The 22,453-nt window shown below is 51.6% G+C and overlaps 1 protein-coding gene across 19 annotated transcripts in view; it reads right to left on the reverse strand.

Moving 5' to 3' along the window:
• Nucleotides 1-22,209, reverse strand: part of TCF3 (transcription factor 3) — a 37,584-nt gene extending 15,375 nt beyond the window's left edge. For 6 of the 19 annotated variants that reach the window (XM_053658614.1, XM_053658613.1, XM_053658625.1 and 3 more), the window contains exons 1-4: nucleotides 12,595-12,691; nucleotides 3,538-3,608; nucleotides 3,228-3,309; nucleotides 449-516 (exon numbers count right to left, since the gene is read on the reverse strand). In XM_053658614.1, the coding sequence (XP_053514589.1) occupies nucleotides 449-516; nucleotides 3,228-3,309; nucleotides 3,538-3,608; nucleotides 12,595-12,661 (288 nt within the window). In that variant the 5' untranslated portion in view covers nucleotides 12,662-12,691. The other 13 variants (XM_053658627.1, XM_053658621.1, XM_053658628.1 and 10 more) reach the window with 8 other exon arrangements.
• Nucleotides 22,210-22,453: the final 244 nt, after the last annotated feature.

Raw genomic sequence — 22,453 nt, forward strand, 5'->3', positions numbered from 1 at the left:
CTCAGCCAGGGAACCCTTCCACATATCAAGGAAGGAAACTGTGACCAATCTGTTTAAAATTTTAAACAGTTGCCCTGGCCAGGTAGCTTAGCTAGAGCACTGTCTCAATATACCAGGGTTTGATCACAGGCCAGGGCACATACAAGAGTCAACCCATGAATGAATGCGTAAGTAAGTGGAACAACAAATCAATGTTTCTTTCTCTCCCCTTAAAATCAATACACACATTTTTTAAAAATTGCAAATTTAAAAGGTAGGTGAGAAAGGGACGGGTGGAACAGTGACTGCAGCCTCCATGGCATCCCCTCCTACCCCTGACCGGTCCCTGCCCACTTGCAATGACCCTCCACTGTGAGAACTGGGGTCCCACATATCCCGTTCTCCGGGTTCTGCAGATAGCTGGGTGCAAATGGGCCCCAGAGGCCCCCACCCTAATACGAAGCCTCACCTGAGTCAAGCCCCCAACACCTGCATCTCTCCCAAAGGCAGTATACGTGCTCCGTTCACCGCCCTTGCCTGGGGGGAAGAAAAGAGGGTCACTCAGAGCCGACCCCAGGGAGGTAGCGTCCCAGGCACCTGGCACGTGCCTGCATACAGCAGAGGCCCCACAAGTATACAACACTGAGAAAACCAGGTAAGATGCTGGTTTCCTCACTGGACTGGCAGACAAGCAGGGGTCCAGCCAGACATCATGACCCACAGGGGCACATGCAAGTCCACCATGGCCCCCCACACATCCCATTCTGAGGTATGATAGTGCCAAATTCAGTGACTCCTGCCCTCCCAATTTCATCTCCTCCATTCAAGGCCGTAAGATGTTGACTCCCCAGGGGTCAGGTTGGAGGCAGAGGTACCTTGAGTCTGCGAGATTCAGAACCCGGGCCCCTGCCAGGGGTTAGTTCACAAACCATCATGTGACTTGGTGAGATGGGGCCCCTCCTGTGTGAGCAGGTGACATCTTGGGCTGTGGAGACACAGCCTGCCTGACAGCCACCAGTGTGGACAGACTCTTGCTACTATATAGATGCCTGGATCCAGCCTTGCCTGAAGCAAGTACCTGGATCAATCAGTAGCTGAGTCATTTAAGTCTTTTCTTAAGAAGAAGAGACTTAATTGGCTCACACTGGATGCCAATCTCAACATGAGGGAGAAATCAGGACACTCGGCTGACTAATTTGTAGTATTCTCTAGCTAGGGGGAACATCTCCTGTTTTCTTTATTTTAAAAGTGCAATTTCAACTTGGCTCCTAAAGCAAAGGCTGCTGGGGGCAGGGAAAGGGGCCATACACACACCCAGCACCCCTCAGGGCAGGCGACACTGGATCCTCTCAGGGATGAGCAAACTGAGACCTGGAAGTTAGAGGCTTGCCCTCAGTCCAGTGAGTAAATGGGGGTAACACCAGCACTTCCTTCCTCTCAGGGTGGTGGTGAGAGCAAAGCTGGCAGGCCCGGCCAGGGTCTCTGGGCTGTGCCAGGGCTCTGGGCTGCCTAGGGAAGCAGCTTCACCTCCCAGACTCAGCTCTCCCTGCTAGACAGGGCTGCCATGGTTTAGGCCCTGCATATGGCAGGTGTCAAATATGGGTTTCCAAAGAAGGGTGAGAGAGGCAAAGATAAGCTAGGGCTCTAGAAGAGGACCATGCTAAGGCCATGAGCCCCATGGGCATACATCAGGCACCTAACCCATGCACTGGATCTGCATACCAGGGTATGAGGTGGGAGGAGGGCAAAGAGCAGAGAATAAAATGACCACAGTCTCATCAGGAGCAGACTAGGCTGGGGCCACATGGGAACAGACTGGCCTCACCTCTTGGGGAGTGGATGTCCCAGTCTACACACCCCTTCTCCCAGGGCCCTTACTGCTTGTCACCCTACCATGGTTGCCACCAAGCCTGTGAACCATACCAACCCCATCCAGGGCTGAGAAACAGGCCCAGGGATACCAAGGTTGCACCCACCTCCCCACTGGGCTTGATTTGGGTTCTATGCAGCGCTTGCTGAGCTCCTTGGCCACAGGGCATGTGGTAGACCTGGGACACAGCTATCTCTGGACCCTGTTGACCAGGCTGAGTGTGGGAACTGCCTGTGCCAGGAAGAGGCAGGAGGAACAGCAGAGGGGAACAGCTGCAGGTGCAGAGGCCAGCAGAGGCCACCATAAGCCACATGGGCCAAGCCTTACTTCCTGGTCTGGGAAATGGGCACAGACTCTTGCCACATGAAGTGGGTGCATGGATGCTGACCCCTGCCACGATTCCTCTCCAGTCACACATGTCTGTCCAGCCCTAATGTGCACCCAGTCCTGGGCCTGGCAAGTGACAAATGACCTGTGGGGTCTGGAAGGTTCTGTCCTCTCAGGGTTCAGCACAAAGGCCTTTGGGCTCAGTTTCCTCACTGACTGGCCAGTCATGCCAAGGGTCCCATCCACACACCCACTCCCCCAGAAGCAACCTTGGCCTACAAACCACTAACGGCAGTGCTGAGATAAGCAGATCCCACCCAGCTTTCACTGAAGGACACCATCTCAGGACTCAGGCAGTGAACTAAAATGAAAACCCCACATATAGCCCAAGCTTTGAGGTGGGAACTGATGCAGGACAACAGCATATGACCCTTTGCCCCAGAGATGCCAACTTTGCAGAACTGGAAAGGGGGTGTCAGGGCTCAGCAGGGCTCCTGTCATGGTACCCTGATGAGAGGATGGCACACAAGACAACAATCAAATCCCTGACAGTCCCAGTGGACAGAGCCTTGGTCAGTCCCTGACCAGCCATAGACCCCTGGACAGGTCCCTTCCTGCTTGGCCTCCTGCTTGGCATCTCACTCATCTACAAGATGGGCAAGGGGCTGGTGGGGAAAGGGGGCTGCCTGTGGGACCTGACACTCTGGGTAAGACCTCACTATCTGCTGCAAGGAAGGTTGTGAGCATCCCTGTATCACAGGTGGGGAAACCAACGCTAGAAAGGGGACAACCTCAACCTGGCCCAGTGGGTGAAACTTGAGCCCAGGCCTGATGAGTTCTGATTCTCATGGTTGGGAGAGCAGGCTACAACTGCCTGAGTCACTAGGATGCCCAAGTCTACTTGGCCAGCCCCTACAGACTTGAGGGCCATACCCACCTGCAACCTCTGTTCCAAGTGAATGTCCAAAAGTGTTGCTGCTGAGTGTGCTGACCACACCCCAGAGTCCCCATGAGGGGGTGGGGGAAGGGGCTGTGCTCTGAGGACACTCACCTCCAAGCCCTGGTCCCAGGAATGTGGACGAAGAGAGGCTGCCATGGGACTCACTGAAGTGGGCGCCTTCGCTGTATGCCTGCTGAGAGATGGGTGGGGATGAGGGGTGCTGGGGCACACTGCTTTACAGGTAGGGAGGCAGGCAAGCTTCTGAGCGCCTGAGTCATGACTTTAACCCACATCTCTAAGCCAAAGTCCCTGCAGACCAAGTTGGCACCTGACTTCCCCCTCTGAGCCTTAGTTTCCCCATATGCTCCCCTCCCCCGGAAAAGGGAAATGCAGGGTCTCAGGCCCAGCAGCAGCTCCTCACCCGGCCAGGGTCGAAGGAGCTGTTCTGGTCACCAGTGGCCCAGGAGCCTGGGCTGGGCCGGTCATCCAGACCTGCAGGACAGGAAGAGAGAGAGGGTCACCCTTATCCCTGCCCACCTAGCTCAGCTCCCCACCACCTCAGGGGGGAGCCCTTACTCGATTCCACATGCTTTCTGGACCTATACCTACTTAGACGCACCCACCTCCAGCTCTGCCCACACAGACAGCACTGTCAATGGCAAGTGCACCAGACACCCTGGCACTTATCATACTTCCAGGCCTGCAGCTCAGTAAAAAATTATACCAGCTATCACTGCTGGCAAACTCCTACCCATTCATCAAAACCTTATCCACCATGCCTACCCTGGGCAGACCCCACACTTATACTGAGCCTCCCTCCCCAAGCCCCAGGCCCCTCCCTCTGGCCCAGTCCTGACCACAAGGGCTGGGGCACCTGTATCAGGCTCAGTCTCTCTTTACCGTGCAAGAAAGGCTCACGAGGACATATGAATAGGTCATGAGTGATCAGCTTAGATCTTGGGAAATTGCAAATCTCCCCTTGCCCATCTCTGCCAGTTCAGGAGGTGGGCCATCCCTTTGTTTAAGTAATAGCGGCAGCTTCTACTGACTACCCACCAGGCACAGGCTGGCAGCCTCTCCTGGGTAGAACCAAATCCACATTAGGGATGAACCAAGGCTCCTGCCACTGGCCTGCCAGACTGGGATGCCAGAGGCCCAAGGTGTAACCTGGGTTAACCAGTGTGGGGAGAGGACCCTGGTCTCAAGGGGCAGGGCAGGGTGGGACCTTATCTCCCTGGACACTCTTCCAGGCACCCACCCAGAACTCGGAATCTTCCCCATGGGGCAGAAGCCCAGGCCTACATCCTTCCTGGGCCAGAGTTCCCACCCCATCCATCAGGGACCACAGAGCACAAGGCCTGGACGTGCAGAAGGGGAGCAGTCCCAGGCCCCTCCCTGTCTGTGCTTCAGTTTCCCTCCATAACCATCTGGGGTTATGAATAGGCCCACTTGGCATAACTGGGGAGGGGACCTGGGGCAGCAGGGGTGGGCACCTATACCAGCATAATCCCACTCCCACCGTACTGCTAACCCAACATGCTGGAGTTCCCATGTACCCCCATCCCAAATCCTATACTGCGTCTCCTGCCCTCCCCTGCTCACCTGTACCAAAATTTCCTTCAAATCGTATCCTTCTATTGCAGTGCCATTGTGTTAATGATTCTCCCCCAGAGAACTGATGTTTAATTGCTGTCTAATTTGCATGGTTATGTATATTAATCACCCATCCTGATGAATATTCATGATCTCAGTTAGATTTTTGTTTTCTAATAAAAAATTTCCAATGTGATTACAGTGGGGGACTTGGTGGGGGGTGGGGGTCTCCAGGAATCCATTCATTCTGTGGACTATCAGATTTGGGAGTATTTGTACCAAAAGGTCCTGAACCCCAAACTGGGGCTCTGGAAGAAGAGCTGCTAGGAAGGCAGGGGTGACCTTGGGTAACGTCTACCACCCCTGGAGCCTCAGTTTCCCTCTATGGGTACTTGCCTTTGTCCCCTCCCCTTCTCCAGCAGCCCTCATTCCCTAAGGCCTGGCAGCGGTGAAGGGCACTCCTGGGGCCCAGGGACTCCCACATCACATGGGCCCCGTGAGTGACTAGCAAAGAGCCTTTCTGGGAAAAGCCCTAACCCCAGCCCCCATATCCCTTTCTATAAATGACAAAAATAGGAACAGCCTCTCCCTCCCTTATTACTTCCACTAATGGTTAGTAACACCTCCACTGGTGAATGTATACATTTAAATAACTCATCCCTTCTTGTTCATATTCCAATTGAAACATACCAATAGAACAAGACATTGCTTTCAGAATGTAGTTTTTTTTCCCTATGATTTCTCTCTTTAAAAATAAAAACAAAACTGCTGGATATGACATGTCGGTGGGGCAGGCAAGGGGGTGGGGGTTGGTGCCTGGGAAAATCTGTGCACTCAGACCCAGCTCAGCTGCCTCGGGGAGAGGGAGATGGAGAGGGAGATGCTGAGGGAGCAGAGCACATGCAGAGCCCAAGGGTGCTGCCCATCCCCCGAGCTCCACTCCCAGTTTGAGTCTGCTGGGGGTGACAACACTGCCCACTAGCCAAGGTTGCTTTAGGATGAGAAAGAATTCTGTGGAGTGGGTGGCACAGTTGGCGTCTGGTGGAGAGGTGACTCCACCATGTGACTGAGGGCTGACCCTTGTCTGATGAACTGGGGGAGTGGCCTCTGAAAGATGCTCAGTGTGGCTGGGACCAAATGGCCCGTGTCCTGTGCAGGATTCCTCTGGGGCAGGATCAGCAAACTAGGGCCCTTAGACTAAGTCTGCCCCCCAACTGCTTTTATAAGTAAAGTCCTATTAGCACACAGACATGCTTTTAGCATACAGCAGCTTAGTTGCAATAGAGGCTGCCCAGCCTCCACACATGCACTGCCTGGCCCTTTGTGGCAATCCACTGGCCCTAGTGAGTGGAAAGATTTCAGGAGCTGGCTCCTTTGTATTAAGAAGCCTAACCATCAGGAATTCGGGACCAACAGAATTTGGTACCAGGAGTAAGCAGGGTTACCGTATGGGATGGGCAAAACCCAGATGGTCACGGTACCTTGCCCAAGGCTTGGGGTCCCTACCTCAAGCCCCTACAAGTACAACCATGTGGTTGTCAGCCTAGCCTGGGGGCTTCATTCTGCAGACCAGTTCCGCAAGCTCCCCCTTACCAGGGAGCTGGGTCCCCTCTCCTTTCCTCACTGCTGCCTCTGACCCTCTGGTTGGCAACAGCTGCACCCCTACAGCAGTGCCTTCCCAGGTTCCCTGACCACACTCCACCCCAGGCAGTCCCAACGGAGCTTTCAGAAGCCAAAACTTGGTCTCCTCTCTCCCTCTAATTCTTGTCAAGTCTACCCACTGCCCTCAGGGCAGAGACCAGGCTCCTCCCTGACCACCTCCAAGACCTCTGCCCCTGCCTAGCTCTGTCCTGGTGGTCTCCACACCTGTTGGTTCCTCATTCCCCTTCAGAGAAGCCACCCTTCAGGTCTTCCAGCCCAGGGCCCTCTATGCAACCTCAGCATCTCTATACAGGGCTGACCCCCTCAAACAGCCTCCATATTTGCTTTCCACGTCCTCAGTGTACCCACAAATAACCTAACCTGTCTCCAACAGGACCTTCTGCCACGATCACAATGCCTGTCCTGTTCAGTGGCCACACACAGCTGCTAAAGAACGTCTAACTCTGTGATTCTAAATAATACAAATTTAGATTGCCCTATGTGGCTAGTGGCTGCTGTATTGGACAATGTGGTCCCAAAAGATAAAGCCTAAAATAATAACAATAATAAAAATAATCACCATGGACCATAATCACATCTGAGAAAAATTAGTAACACCTTTAAGAGCAACTATTTAACCAGCACTCAAATAATTACTTTCTTTTTGGGTTTTATCAGGTGGCCAATACGATCCAAAGCCCATCTGCTCTTCCTCCAACTTTCCCCTAAAATTAAAATCCCCAAGAAACCAAATGGTGGCCATCTGACTGCCCTGCCTGGGTTTGGCCCTGCAGTGCCTGGGGTCTTCCAGGAGTGATGGGGAATAGGAGGAGGGTGGTGGTGAGAGCAACATGGATTTCAATTTGGGGGCAGCCCTTCCTTTTCAGTGGGGCTGTAGGCTCTTACCAATGGCAGGGGGTTGGGGTAGCGATAGCTTACAGAAAAGCTGCAGAGAGAATGCCAGGTTGTGCCCAAATCCAAATTCACTTGTTTATATTTCACCCCTTTTTATCTCCTGCCCTGTTTATAATGTTGTATGAGCCCATGCAATGGGGAGCAGGACACAGAAAGGCAGGGCCCCATGCTCCCCACCCAGACAAGCAGGTCTGAGGCTGGAGAGGTGAGTGGAGGCCACACGCCACCCTTTCTAAGAGAAGGGGACCCCCAACCCAACACTTCCTGAACTCCCAGGGTACCGACTCCCAACCCTGTAGCTTCCCTAGTGGGCGGAGCCAGCTCTCAGATGAAGGGTCCCAATAAAGGGAATAATTCAGAGCACTGGGGTCCCTTAGCTGCAGAAGTTAGCCTATCTGCTCCGTCCTGTGAATTTCAGATCCAAGACCATAATGATAACAGAAAGACCCCCTCCTGCTTCAGTCTCAAGTGGAACCTATGAGGAATGGGGGCAGGGGGGGGGAACGGGAGAATCTGCACCCTCCCACCCCCAAATATGAGCTCACAGGCCAACCTACAACCTCCCTGCAAGAAACAAACATGGAACACAAAACATGGACCAAACTCACAGGTTCAGAATTTATCCCAGGAAACAGAGATGCATCTTTAAGACAGCTACCTCCACACACCCACAAGAAAATTAGCACGTGGTTCTTTGGAAGAAAGATGAGATTTCAGAGAGAAAGAGAGGAAGTGAGAAAAACTAAGAAAAGGAGTTCATGCAACAAATTTACAGGTTTTAAAAACCAGCATCAAAGGAAGCGAAGGCAGAACAGATGAAGCAGAAAAAGTGATCAATGAAGAGGAGGACAAGTTCTGTAAATGCCCCTAAACACAGGGGAGAAGGAAGGAATTCTGAGACAATGGACGTGAAGATCTAAGTGAGACAACATGAGACTCGCGACACTGGAGAACTGGCATCCCTGGAGGGAACAGAAAAAGCCCCAAACTGGAGTGGAAAACATAGTCGACCAAGCATTTCTGAGACATAGACCTTAAGGGCTCATTGGCAACTTCCGAAAATAAATAAAAAAGCACGCAAGATTAAGATAAACATGCCCATTCACTGACTATCATGGGAAGACAATGGCATGCAACCTGCACTGCACAGGTGCAGGTGGGAAAGCTGGTGGTAGCCAAGGAATTCTACTCCCAACTGTCACATGCAAGGCAAACATCACCATGTTCCCTTGATAGAAATCATCCCTGAAGATAGACTCCAGACTGGGAGGGGTCAAACGTGGACATGCGAGTCAGGTGTATGTGATGGGTCCGGGGAGGGCGATCCCATCAGCCCCTGTACAGACACCAATGCAGCAAGAACAGGGCTGGGGACCTGCAGGTGCCACCGTGCTCTGGATATTTCTCCTGGTTAATCCCACTGGATCCTTATAATAGCTGCCAATATCCCCATTTGACAGATGAGAAACTAAGGCACAAAATTTTTGTCATTTGCTCAAGGTCTCATAATAAGCAAGAGAGTCACTTTTCTGAGGACACACACACACACACGGCTTGTTAATGAAGAGAAACACTTCTGAGTATCAGGGCAGAAAAGAGATGCAGAGGTTCATTCCTCCACTTTCCCACAGGAGGGACATGTGACTTTGCTTTTGGGGTTGAAAGAGAAGAAATGGGAGGTTTCAGCACGTTCTTGAAAGCCATGAAAATAATCACCAGTGAGCTGTGAACCAGCACAGACCTTTCAAAACCAATTTCCAGAAAACACATGCCAGACACATGAGCCTGCAAGAGGGGTTATAAAGACAGAAAAAGCAGACACGAAAGTATAGAGGAGGGGCTGACAGTATAAGCCTCCCAATTTCTTGTAAACTAAAGCCACAGCACCTAAATGTTCTGGAACAAGCAAATCCAGAAGACTACAGAGACTTAATTGCACAAAGACAGACCAAAGCATGAAACCAAAAAATGGGATCATAATATTCATCTAAAAGTCTGACTTCAAGAAGCAAGTGCTAACTGATACAGCCTGTTTGCAAGTGACAGGCTGGGCCCACAAAGAAAGCCTCATGTGCAGATAACCTAGTGTGTAAATAAATAAGTAGGAGCCCAGGGAACACTCCAAGACCAACAAAACAAGAGAGAATGAGCTGCTCTCTTAATGTCAAACAGATTAGAACCCCAAACTGTGGTCAGGTGGGGACCAAAGACCTCATGGCTCCACACCCCTCAAGGGCTTATGAAGAATGAAAAAGTGGCTCTGTTTCAGTGAGAGCAGGAGTGCCCTGGACCATCTGGGCAGGTGCAGCCGCTCATGCTGCATTGATTTCAGCACTGATGACCTAAAACAGAAATTCGCCAAGCCAGGGACAGACTTCCAACCAGGAAATTAGAAAGCTCCAAAATAACAACTCAAAGATGTTTCAAAGATGAAACAATATAAATTGTCAGGTGTATCTTTAAAACGTAAGGAAAGACTGCATTACTGAAACCAGTGGGACACGGTTGAAGTGGTCCTCAGAAGGAAATGTGTAACACTGGATTCTTGACTACTAAATGAGAAAGCAGACGTAACAAATGTGATCTTTGACTAAAAAAAAAAAAAAAAAAAACCCCAAATAAAATAAAATTTAAAACAGGAGAAATCAAGATGGAAAAAGGAAAAGAAAAGCAGTAAATTGATAAATATTGATTTGACAATAAAGCAGACAGGAAGATCAGTAACATAAGGAATGAGGGAGCGGAATCAAGGACAAAAGAGTAGAAAAAATATGTGGAATTATGATAGACATGAACACTACCTTCTGACACTAGAAGGACAGGTGACTTTATACGTGATAAAAGAATGCAACATTAGCCATTTTTACTTTTTTTTTATCCCCATGCAGGAAATTTTTCTCACTGCTTTTAGAGAAAGCGGAAGGCAGAGAGAAAAACATTGATGCAAGAGAGAAACACTGATTAACTGCCTCCCAGACACACCTAAACTGGGGATTGTACGCAGCCTTAGCAGGGATCAAACCTGCAGCCGAGGTGTGTGCCCCGACTAGGGATCAAATCCACAATCTTCTGGTTGTGGGATGACGCTCCTAACAACTGAGCCAAGGTACAACATTAGCTATTTTTTAATGTGCCTAAAATGAATGATTTTTTTGGCCTAGGAAAATGGTAAAATGGACAAGAGGAACAAACAAAATCCCGATGAACTGATGGTAAGCATGGGGGGCAGATAGTGCAGGGCTGGTTTCCCATGTGCAGAGGGACACGGTGCTACGTGCTACAGACTATTCCTGAGAAACTGGCTCAGGAGTGCAGCAGTGCCTAAGGCCGCAGGCCCACTGGACTCAGGAACACAAGCAAAGTGCAGGACAAGTCTGGTTAGCAAAGAATGCAGGCCGTGCATGAGATGCGAGGAGCATCTGGGGTGACAGCCTGTAGCAGACCCAGGGAAGAAACCAAGGCCACTCTGAGACACTCATTGTGGACGGTCACATAGGACGTGAGGGGAATGCCCCGAACAGGATAAACACAGATAGAAAGATCAACCTCGAATCGATAGCCAGTGTCATGGTCAGCCCGGCCAACAACAAGCAAACAGCATGTGTTGTATGGTCCTGGAAACACCAGCCAATGCAGAAAGGGACAGGACACCTGTTCCGGGACAGGGGAGCCTCGGTGTCTAAGAATAGGTGACATAAAACTAAACCAAGAGGAAAATGCAGACATTTAAAGGATGGCGGGAGGTGGTAAGGTGGAAAACATGATTAAAAAGATCCCCAAACCACAGTACAGAAATTATTAGAATACCTAGAAATAACCCTCATTGGAAAAGTATGTGACCAAATTTTTCAAAACTATATAAGAGGACTATGTGCTTTATACAGCAATCTTCAAAGTTTATCTTAAAAACTACTAAGGAAAAAATAAGAAAACTTAAATGGAGAAAATAACAGATTCTTACAATGGGAAGACAAATGGTTCTTTACAACCTTATCTATGAATTTAATCTACCAAAATCCCAACAGGTTTTTTTTGGGGGGGGAAGCGGGAGGGGGGGGGCTGGGGAGTGGAAACATGACATAATTATTCTGAAGATCTCGGAAAAGAATCAGCATCTCTGAAAACATGGGGGAAAATAACCTGAAAAGAACAACTGAAGTCAGACTATAAAAACACAATAGAGCTACAGTGATAACACTGGGTAAGCACTGAGGTAGCAATAGAGAGAAAAGTAAAAAGATGACAAAAAAACTCATGGGTAACCGAAATTTAGGAAATTCTTTACGGAATTTCAAACTGCTGAGAAAAGTTTCCTTGGCCCTGACCAGGTAGTTCAGTTGGTTAGAGTTGTCCCGTTATGCCCAGACTGTGGGTTCCATCCCTGGTCAGGGCAAATACAAGGATCAGTATTTGTTCCAAGGTGGAACAACAAATTGATGTTTCTCTCTCTACGTATAAAACCATTTTCTTCTCTCTACATATAAAACCAATCAGTCAATGAAAAGTTTCTTTGAATTTACCGTTATGGAATTTTATAACTTAAAATGCTTAATACGTTTCTTTCTACTTTATCTGCTCTAATAAGAACATCAAAAGCTATGATTATTCCTTAAGTACAGCTCTGGCTACACCAAACAGTTTCAATGGGTTTCTATTACCGCTGGTGTATGTTCGTTCTGTCTTGGCTGTTTTAGTTTCCCTCTTAACACAAGAGTTGGGTAAAAAGGAATTTTGATCTAAGTGGTCAGCCTTATTTCTTTCTACTTTTTGGTGTTTAATTTCTAGATTCACTGCATTGTTCTCAAAAAACATGGTTTATACTGGTCTTTTTTGTTGTTCTTAAAGGTTTCATTGGGCCCAGTATGTGGTTGGTATTTATAAAAGGGGTGTGGACCCTAATTACAGGGTATGGCCTTTAAAGGATAAGTGCTTCTAAATGGAGGTGCCCTCAGAACTGCTGTGAAGCCCGAGCAGGCCCCACCCCAGCCTGTCCACTGGTCCAGGGCACCGGGGTATCTGTTCAGAGCAACATGTGTGCACTTAGCCAGGGACAGTTAGGTCACCAGCCTCGATCATTGTTAAGGTTTCTCTCCCCCATTTGCCTTTCTTCTTCTTTTTTGAGATTTTATTTATTTATTTTTGGAGAGAAGGGAAGGGAGAAAGAGAGAGAGAAACATTGATTGGTTGCCTCTCAAATGTGCCCTGACCAGGGCCTGAACCCACAACCCAAGCACGTGCCCTGACCAAGAATCAAACCAGCAGCAACCTTTCACTTTGTGGGATGACACCCAACCAACTGAGCCACACTGGTCAGGACTCCCCCACTTACTTGTAATGTCTTTGCTCTGCCAAGGACGGCAAAACCATGCCTTCCTCCTCTCCAGCATCTTTCCCATATACTCCTCAACCTGATGTAATGAGAAACAGGCACATCTGTGACTGTCACATCTGCACTGCAGCATGGACTGGCATTCAGTTCTTAGGGATTTTTCAGAAATAGCACCAAGGCTAGAACATATCATAAATGAAAATCTTGATAACATTAAAATTAAGCCAATAAACTACTAAGATAAATGAAAAACCTCCATTATTACCAACAGTTGGTAAGTTGAGGAAAAAACAGCTGCAACACAGATCACAAAAGAGCATCCTTCCTATGTAAAGAGTTCTTGCAAATCAAAAAGATCAATATATGGTGTGGGTATAGAATCCAGGGAGGCAGCATTGAGTGGTTAGTTGGGATAGTCACTAAACTTGAGTTTCAGCTTCTTTATAAGTAAAATGGTAATAGCACTACCTATATCACTGACCTGTGAGGCTAGAGGACTCACAGTCAATGACCCAGTTTGGGTGCCTGGCATACAGTGATCAAAAAATGGTGACATAAGTCACTGTTGGTTAAGTGTTATGATTTCTTTTGTTAAAAAGTTTATCAGGCAGCAAAAAAGGAAACAACCACTGAAGCAGTCAACAACCGGGATGGAGTTCCAGGAAACCATGCTGAGTGGGCAAAGCCAACTTCAAAAGGAGCCAAGCTGTGTGGTTCTGTGTATATTACATTCTCAATGCAACAAAATGTGGAGATGGAGAACCGCAAATTAGTGGTCTACAGGTGCAAGTGACAGTGGGGTAATGGAACAGCTCTGTGTCCCAATTGTAGAGGCAGCTTCATGGACCTACACACGGGACAAACTGCACAGAACTAAACACGCACACATGCACTGGTGAGACCTGAATAAGCTGCGTACTGTATGAAGGCCCTCTTCCCAATTCCACATTATATTACAGACGTGCAGGATGTCGGGGGACTGGGGTTGGGTGGGGAATGGGACCTCTGTGCACATTTCTTTGCAATGTCAATGAATCTATCATGATTTGAAAATAAAAAGTTAGCTCTGACCATTGTGGTTCAACTGACTGGACGCTGTCCCGCAAAGCAAAAGGTTGCCAGTTTGATTCCCAGTCAGGAAACATGCCTGGATTGCGGGCTTGTTCCCCAATTGGGGTATGTTTGAGAGGCAACCGATTGATGCTTCTCTCCCTTTTTCTCTTTTCCTCCCCCTCTCTCTAAAAATAAATAAATAAAATCTTTTTAAAAAATCAATTAAAATTATTTAAAAAAATAACTGCACATATCCTAGGCAAGGCTGCCCTTGGACCCCAACACTCCACAGCCACTATTTCAGTCACTTTTAGAGATACCTCCTATTTCGGTCCAGGCCATTAATTTTCTGATAGAAAGTGCCCTTTTGGAATAAATTTAAGAGAAACAAGTTGACTTCAAGTCAATACCAGGAAAATGCAAGACCAAAACATACAAGGAGACGCGAGGGGGAGATTGTGGCTGGGGGAACCACTAGCATTTGTAAACTCTTTGATAAATGGTAGTGTCCCCCTTACGCTGACATGGCTTGTCTGGAGGGAGGGTGACCTATTTACTGATGAAAGAAGGGTTTGGACAAGACACTCCCAGACCAAAGTGGTCAGGCCCAGAGGGAGCGCAGGCACTGCAGCAACCACGGAATATCAACCTGCAAATGTTTACAAGGGCTCCCACTGAGACTGGGCTAGGCATCAGTGGGAAGCCAGTCTGGGTATGGGGTGTCTTAGGGGGAACCCTTACCCTGGGCCATGGCTTTGGCTACTTAGGGCTGTTGGCCTTGTGAGTGGATGCCGGATTAGGGAAGACAGCACAGGGCAGAGGCCCAAGGGGAGATGAAGGCACATCTGTGCCAACTCCTGTAGGAAGCCCCCGGGCCCTGGTTCTCTGCCTTAGGCAGCGAGTGGCAGCACACTAGCCCCTATGGGCTATTTCAGAAGAGAAGGGATGTGGGGATTTCCACACCTCAGGGAGGATTCTAGCTGGCCCTGCTGACACTTCCTCAGGCAGAGAGGAAGGCCAGTGCAGGGCACCAGGGTCGGCAACACAATGTTCCTCCCTTTGGGGTGGCAGTGTGAATGTAAACCACCCCCTCAAAACCCCCTTCTCCTCCAGCCAGAGCTCACTGAATATCCCAGTGGAATTCAGAAATGACTCTAAGACAGAATCTTCTGTCCTGGATCTCAGATGCATGGAAGGATGTGGCGCCAATCATGGGGTCTCAGAAAGATGCGGAAGTCCACAAAGAGTGCCAAAGGCTCCCCCAAATCCTCCCAACAGCTAGAGCAGATTCCCCAACATGCACATGGCAACTCTCCACTCACAGCCCTCCAGGGTTTCCACCTTCCTCGGGGTGAAAGCCCAAGTCCTCATCGCAGCACACAAGGCCCTGCACAACCTGCCATGTTCACTCTGCTCCAGGCACACAAGCTTCCTCCCTATTTCTCCAACATGCTATATGCCAGGCAAGATCCTGCCCCAGGACCTTTGCATGGGCTATTCTTCCTGCCCTGAACCCTTCTTCATGTCTCCGCAGAGACCATCCCCAACTGGCCTGGCTTTGTGGAAGTTCCTCTCCACTGCTCTGCTTCCTGACCCATTGCAGGTTCCTTCAGGCCATATTGTCCATCCTCCTACAGCCATGTCATCAGCATTCAGTGCCAGGTAGAGTGACTGACTTGTCCAGGTTTGCCTGGCTGTATACCCAGTTTGAATGCTCTCAGTAACCTTCAGTATCCTCCTGTGTACCGTTAAGGGCCCAATACATGCTTGAATGTAAACAGCCAGGAGCTGGGCCTCATCTAAGGCTTACAGAATGGGCAAGATTTATTAAGAGCTGGGACTCTATGTCACGCCCCTGCTGGGCTTCAGTTTCCTCTTTGGGGATGGAATAGAGACCCAGGATCCCACTGGGGCAAAGAAGACCTCAAAGGCTCAAGTCCCTGCCTCACACAGGACCCCCTTGTGAGTGATACAAATGATTCCCATCTCTAGGCCAGGGGCCCAGGCTCCAGGTGCAGGACAGATGTTACACTGACCTCCAGGCTCCCTCTGTGACACTCAATGCAGGTCGTGTGACTGTCACAGCAGCTGGTTCTCAGGCTCGCTATCCCCAGCCTCCACTCCAACTGCTGGACCTGGGCGCCATCCCCCATACACCTCCTCTGGCACCCTGTCCACGAGCCTGCATCCAGCCTCAGCCCCACTCTACCTTCTAGGTCTGGTGCTGCACCCCATTCCTTCTCTGCTCCAGCCCACCTTCTACACACTCTCATCTTTTTGTGCAAACTCACAGCCCCAAGGTGGCAGGGTCCTACCTGAGCCTCCAAACTGGGTGCCAGGCAGGGAAGTGGGCCGGCTTTTCCCATTGGCCACCGGTAGGGGGAACATCTGTGGGGAGGGAGAGAGCAGTGAGTGGGGTTGGGGGCACATCCAGGGATGCAGCTCTGCCTACCGGGGTCCTGTCCCATCAGAGAGACCGGGCAGGAAAAGGTAGCCAGGGGTCCTTTCACTGCACACCACCTTAACCCAGCCCCTCTGACAGCATAACCCACCAGTGGCAACAATATCCAGTGGAAGCTGAAACTGCCTGTTCACACCAGACTTGTATTCTTTTGAGTGGAATAACTTATTTAGCACTTGATACAATTTATCTGCTCTTAGACATGATACGAAGTTTCAGCTTTAAAAAGTGAAACAGGTTGACAGGGGCCAGCCCACCATCATGTGCAAGACCTTTTCTGACAAGCCTGGAATCCCCTCCTGTGTTCGTTCATCTCTGACCCCAAGTGGCAGGGATATGGGGAGGACAGCCAAGCCCCACCCCTGGGACAGAGAGCATGACCCAGGTGGAGTGTCCCTCACATGCTGAACTCTGTGCTCAGCAGCTGTCTGAGCAGCCCTCAGTGCACCTTAGGTGCTGATACCTGCCCTTCAGAAAGGGAAACTGAGGCTCAGCCAGGAAGCTAAAGGGATTCTGGAAAAGCTATATGCCCACCCCCCATCATTTATTGGGTGATTCCCTGGGTGCCACCCTCCCTGCTCAAATAGTCAGTGTAAAGTTCCTGTAGATTAAACAGCTTAGCGGTACTAACAGGAAAATCCAACATCAACAAATCCTTTGCTACGAAAAAAACACACGTCATCACTCTGCCCAACAGATCTGGGTTTTACAAATTCCGTTTGGGGACCAGATGATTAAAAGTGGCCAGAATTGGGGTAAGTGGTTTGTTGGGGAATGGCTAATGGTTCCCCCAAACCTTCCCAAGCCAGCAGGGAAGCGGAGATGCAGCTCTCACCTACAGGTGACTTTCATGTGAGTACCATGAACCCTAGGAGTGGCCTGGGAAGTGGGGTCCTGCCCCCCATACCCCATCCTACAGGAGGGAAAACTAAGACCACAGGCTCAACTGGGCCTGGCAGGAGTTAGAGCAGAGACTCATGGGAGGCATGGCAATGGGTTCTCACCAAGTGCCCCTCTTGGGGTGATGCGTGTGTCTGTGCTCCCTCAACCGGGGCCGGCCTCCCCAGGGCCCTATTCGTCAAAATGGGTTCCTTTCTCATTGGGGAAACTGAGGTCTATGTTGGGGGAGGGGCTGGCCTGAGCAAAGACCAGAACCAATAGGACCCCAGACCTGGAGGTCAACAACTAAGCCCTGGGGGTTTGTCTTTGTTCTGTCCCCTAAACTGCCAGGGGTTCTGCCATGGTACTTGCTGCTGGGGGCAACGGGTTGTGTCCTCTGAGCACCATATGACTGATCAGCAGCCCAGAGAGGACACACACTCCTGGAGCCTCAATATTCTCTTCTGTGGAATGGACTTGGGGTTCTAACTGCATGGAATGTTGTAAAACCCCAACACACATGGATGTCTAGGGCACATAGGGGCCACCGTACACATACCAGGTTCAGAGCGGCACCCAGGTGGGTCACAGGACAAGTGCTGCCTGACTCCTCGTTCCCCTGGCCCCTCAAAAGGCAGAGGAACCATCGCAGGCGCACACAGGGAACATCACTCAAAGTGCCCTCAACACCTTCCTTTTCTATCCCAAGAAGTTTTTCTGTATTTAATTTTGACTGTTGCCTTTCCTACTTTTGAGAACCTAGCAAAAAGAAGACCTGCTTTCCTTTACGTTTCTTCTGTTTCAGTAAAAAAACAAGGTCTTTCAAAGAAACAGATGAACTCAGTTTCTCTGAGGCAGGTGAGAGGGACGCTACAGAGAGAGGATGTGAGCTGAAAGGGGAGGCTGCCTCTGCTGCTCTCCTGTAACGAGGAGATGGGGGTGAACGTTGGGCTCTGAGATTCTCTGAGAGGAGACACTGAGCACCTCAACCCCTCAGCCTGTTTCCTCATCTGTGAAACAAGTTACTGGTTTTTAGCTGGGGATGGGGAGACATTCAGACCCTCTGGACAGAAGGGGAGGCAGCTCTAACTGGTGTAACTCGGTTGGGCATGGTCCCCCACAGCGAAAGGTCACATGTTCAATTCCCAGTCGGTGCATGCTCGAGAGGCAACCAATTATGTTTCTCTCTCACATTGTTTCTGTCCCTCTCTTTCTCTCCCTTCCCCCTTCTCTCTAAAGATAAGTAAAATCTTAAAAAAAAAAAGAAGAACAGAGAGGCAGACGAGTTGTTCAAGAGCTCTCAGATGGCACAGCAGGGGCCAGCTCTGCTCCTGTGCTCCCCCGCCCCCACACAGACCTGTTCTGGCCCAGTAGTCTGTGACCTGTCGGTTTAACAAAAAACAACTGAGCTGCACCCCAGTTACTCAGCCGGGGAGGCAAAAATAAAACGGGGCTTAAAAAGACGGGCCTGGCTCTTCTGAGCTGTTGGCCTGCTGTCTCAAGGGCTGTGCTTTTCCGCAGGACGGCCAATGTTTCAGTTTGGGGACTTGTTTTTGATCAAGTTCAGTGGCCTGGGCCTGGAACTGGTGGAGAGTTAAATTCAGACCGAAAGAGTCCTCCCCAACTTGTTTCTAACCAAAATAGTGTCCGGGCGGGGGGAGGGGAGGGACTTAGGGAAGTGTCCACACTGGGTTCCCTGATTTGTGAGGCAACACTGACCATCCGGACACTCGTGACAGGTGGCCCACTGCACAGATGAGCAAATCAAGGCCTGGGGTCCAAGGTGCACTGGTTTCTGGCCTCACTTGGCCTGTCTGAGCTGTGTGACCTCTGAAAGCTAGCACCCTCCCTGAACCTCCACCTGCCTGGCAGAGAAATGGGCAGTTTGGTGTGGATTAAACTGGCTAATGTATAAGGATCTTTACCTTCCCCCATGGAGCCAACCTCTCCCCAAAAATAACAATGGCAGCCATGGCAGTGGTGGCTAAGCACTGCCCACAGATTCCCACAGTCCTCATGAGGTCTCTTCATGTCACCCGACAGCACTAGCCAGTGTGGCTAAATAAATATAGACGGCATACACCACCCTGTTTTTGAAATCCATGATGTAACAAATAACACTGGCCACCCATTTTACAGATCAGAAGGCCAAGGCCACTGTGTGCACACAGCCAAGCAGGGACCTCAGAGCTGAGCCTCCCCTTGAAGACACTGAGGCTCTGTGTAGCCCCTCCCACTCTCTGGGCCTCAGTTTCCCTACCTGGAGAGTGGTAGATTGAACCCACTCTGCGCCTGGGCAAACGCTTGGGTGACAGGTGCCTTTGGGAATCAATAAGGGCTCAGATTATGCATAATGCCTGTGTGAGGGACACCCCAATGCCCCCAGCCCCACCTGGGGGCCCCTCCATCCAAACAAGTGTTAGGCCTGGCTTCTGGGGGTTTCAGTAGGTGCTTCTTTCCTAGGAATCCTGGGGGCAGAGGGGGATGTCTGAGAGGTTGGCCGAGCCTGGCTTACCATGCTGAAGTCCAGGAGGTCACTGAGCTCCTTGTCTGTGCCCACGGGCGCCATCCTCTGCGGCTGGTTCATTCTCCAGCTGCAATGGTGGGCTCAGGGGCCAAGTGGGATACTTCAGTCCTAGAGATGGCCCTGTGTGGTAGCCTGTGGTGATGGACAGTGGCAGAGTGGACACAGGGAGGGGCAGGGACAGACATATACAGAAGAACAGGAAAAGAATAAAAAAGGTTTTTGTGACTGTGGCCTAAGTAGACAGATGGGGAGTAGGAGAGCTGTTTAAAAAGCCCTTCTAACCACCCTGAGGGGCTGGGTCCCCCTAGACTGATTCTCTTCCTGACCCTGGGGATGGGGGCAGGGCAGCCAGAATACCAGAATTCAGGGCCCCTGGAGAGACCCCTCCCCAGAGCCCTGGGAGTTGAAACAATGGGGGGGGGTGAAATGAGCAAATATAGATTTCCTAATTCCCTCTGAGACCACCAGAGACAAGCTGCAAATTTTAAACTGGAGGGAGAGCTGGAGTAGTCATTTTTCCACTTGCTGGGCCAGAACCTGCCTCCCTCAGGCCACATGTCCCCTTTCCAACCATCCCCAGGCTTACACAGCCTCGGCAGGCCAGAGGAAATTTGCTGACACCCCCCCTCCCACAAGCAGCTGTCACAGCACGTTGAAGTCTTGGTCACCCCCTAACTCAAAGTGAAAGAGATCCTCAAGAAGGCAAGGCTCCCGCCTGCTTCATGACTGAATCAAGGGAGCCCACCACCGGACCTACCCTCAAACCTCCCCCTCACCTCCTCCCCCCTCAAAAAACAACCCAACTCAGAAAAGAAAAAACAACCTTAGGTTGTTTTATTGTCACGTTGTATCCGGGAATTATTTTTAAGCAACTTTGAAAACATCCCCTCTCCCGCCCCTGAGGGAAGCCGGTTCCTAGACCAGCCCCCCCCCCCACCATGGTCCCATGGGCTCCATTCTGTTCTAGAATGGGGGTGGGGGATCCACCTGCCAGACCCCATTCCACCCCACCCCACCCCACCCCTAGGAAAGGGCGCAAAGCAAGTCTTCCTTGCCCTGTAGATGGACAACGAAGTCCCTTTAGCTTCCTCCCTGGGTCCCCGGGTGGTGGTGGGGTAGCCGTGGAGACACCGCGGAGGCTGCGGGGAGAGGGGTTCCGAGGCCGAGGGACACCCAACTTCAGGGGTGGAGAAACCCCCGCTTTGTTTGTCAACTAGAGACAGGGTGTGAAACGGCTGCCCCTGCGCACACCCTCCCCCGCTAACTTTTTTCTTTTTGGGAGGGCATGTGAAACTGACTTTTCTGAGTACGAAACCGCAATTTTTTGTGGGATAGTTGAAACCAATTTTTAAGGCAGACTGGGGTAGGGGGCTGAAACGAGCTTTAATAGGAGAGCAGAGGCTTTTGGGTGTCACAAGGACTTTTGGGGACTCGTAAGGTGTTTCGGACCATTTCGAAGGAAAGGGGGGCATGGGACAGCTTCCTTTGAGGGGGAGGCCCGAGAAACCAACCGCCCACCCCCCGCAGCCGGTGCAGGCGGCGAGGCCCGGGAGCCCTTTGAAGCTGGGGCGCCACCACTCCGCTGTTCGCAAACCCGAGCCGCCGTTGCCGCCTCTCCCCCATTAACACGGAGCAGATGTTCACTCCGCAGTTCCCCCAGCCCCCGGCCCTCAACCTGAGCCTCAATTTGCGCGGTCGCACCTTCCCGACTCAGACAAAAGGACTCTCCCTCCCTTACACGCTCCCCCCCAAACTGCAGCACCCCGTCGTGCTCCTCCCAGGGAACAGAGCACCCAGAAGACCCGCCACAAAGTTGGAAGGCCCCTTGGGCGCCCCCTGCGCCCCCTCCCAGGGCTCCGGAAAGTTTCCCGAAGTGACCGGCCCGGCCGGGGAGGGGGCGCGCGCGGGCCTCGCGTGCACCAGACCCTACACGTCGCCCGCCCCAATGCCCGGCGAGCAAAGTTGGAGAACAATGACTCCCGGCCGCCGCCCCGCGCCCGGCCCGCAATGGGGCAGGGCGGGGGGAAAACGCACCCCGGAGCACCGCCCCCTCCCCAACTTCCCGGCCCCCAAGGCATGGGGAAGCCCGGGGCAACTTTGCACAAAGACGCCGGGCCACCAAAACTGCTCGGCCCCGGGTCCCGGTGCAGTTACCTGCTCAGGGCGGCCGAGCCGCAGCGCACAGGGAGCGGCACACGTACGGACCCCCCCGCGGACAAAGGGGCGCCAGCTGGCCCTGAGGGTCGCGCGTGGGCGGCGCGTGGCCCGGGACCCTCCCCGCGTGCCCGTACGTGTTAAGGGCACTGGCGAAGGCGGCCTGCGTGGAGTACGCGGTGCCGCCGCGTCTGGTCGGCTCTGCCTGGCCCGCTACGTCCGCGGGCGCAGCCGCTGCCTCATCTTCCTGCGGCGGGAGACATGTTCCGTCCCCCCTCCCGTGGGCCGGGACACGCCCACCTCCAAGGTCCGCCCACGGCCCGCCCCGTGCGGCACCGCCTCGAATCCCTCCGCTGTCGCCACCGCCCCGACAGTCCCGTTCCTCCGGCTTGCCTTCCCGCACGCTCGTAGGAAGCCGTTGCGGCGTCCCGGAACCCAGAGTCCGGAAGTGAGGACCCCCTGCGGGTCTTTCTGCAAACGGCGCGGGTTGCGGAAGGGACTATCTTCCAGCGCGGAGGCGCACAATCCTAGGGCCATCACACCTATGACGCAAGGGAGAAAGAACCGTGAGATGGAAAGATAAGGCAGGGCGGTAGTGGCCAATCGGAGAGCTCGAAAGCCTGATTGGCGGTGCCACCGGGCATTCGTGAAGAGGCCACTCCCTCTCTCTTCGGACTGCGAAGAAAGAGGCGGTTCTCTCTGAGCTAGAGTCCCGGAGGAACGGCGGGGGTGGGCTTTGCAGTTTTATTCTCAGGTTTGCGTAGGCGCCTGCGCGGCCTCTCGGG

This window comes from Artibeus jamaicensis, unplaced genomic scaffold (assembly GCF_021234435.1).
Source record: "Artibeus jamaicensis isolate MK-2021 breed Jamaican fruit bat unplaced genomic scaffold, CSHL_Jam_final scaffold_537, whole genome shotgun sequence".
In the NCBI taxonomy this organism is placed as follows: domain Eukaryota; kingdom Metazoa; phylum Chordata; class Mammalia; order Chiroptera; family Phyllostomidae; genus Artibeus; species Artibeus jamaicensis.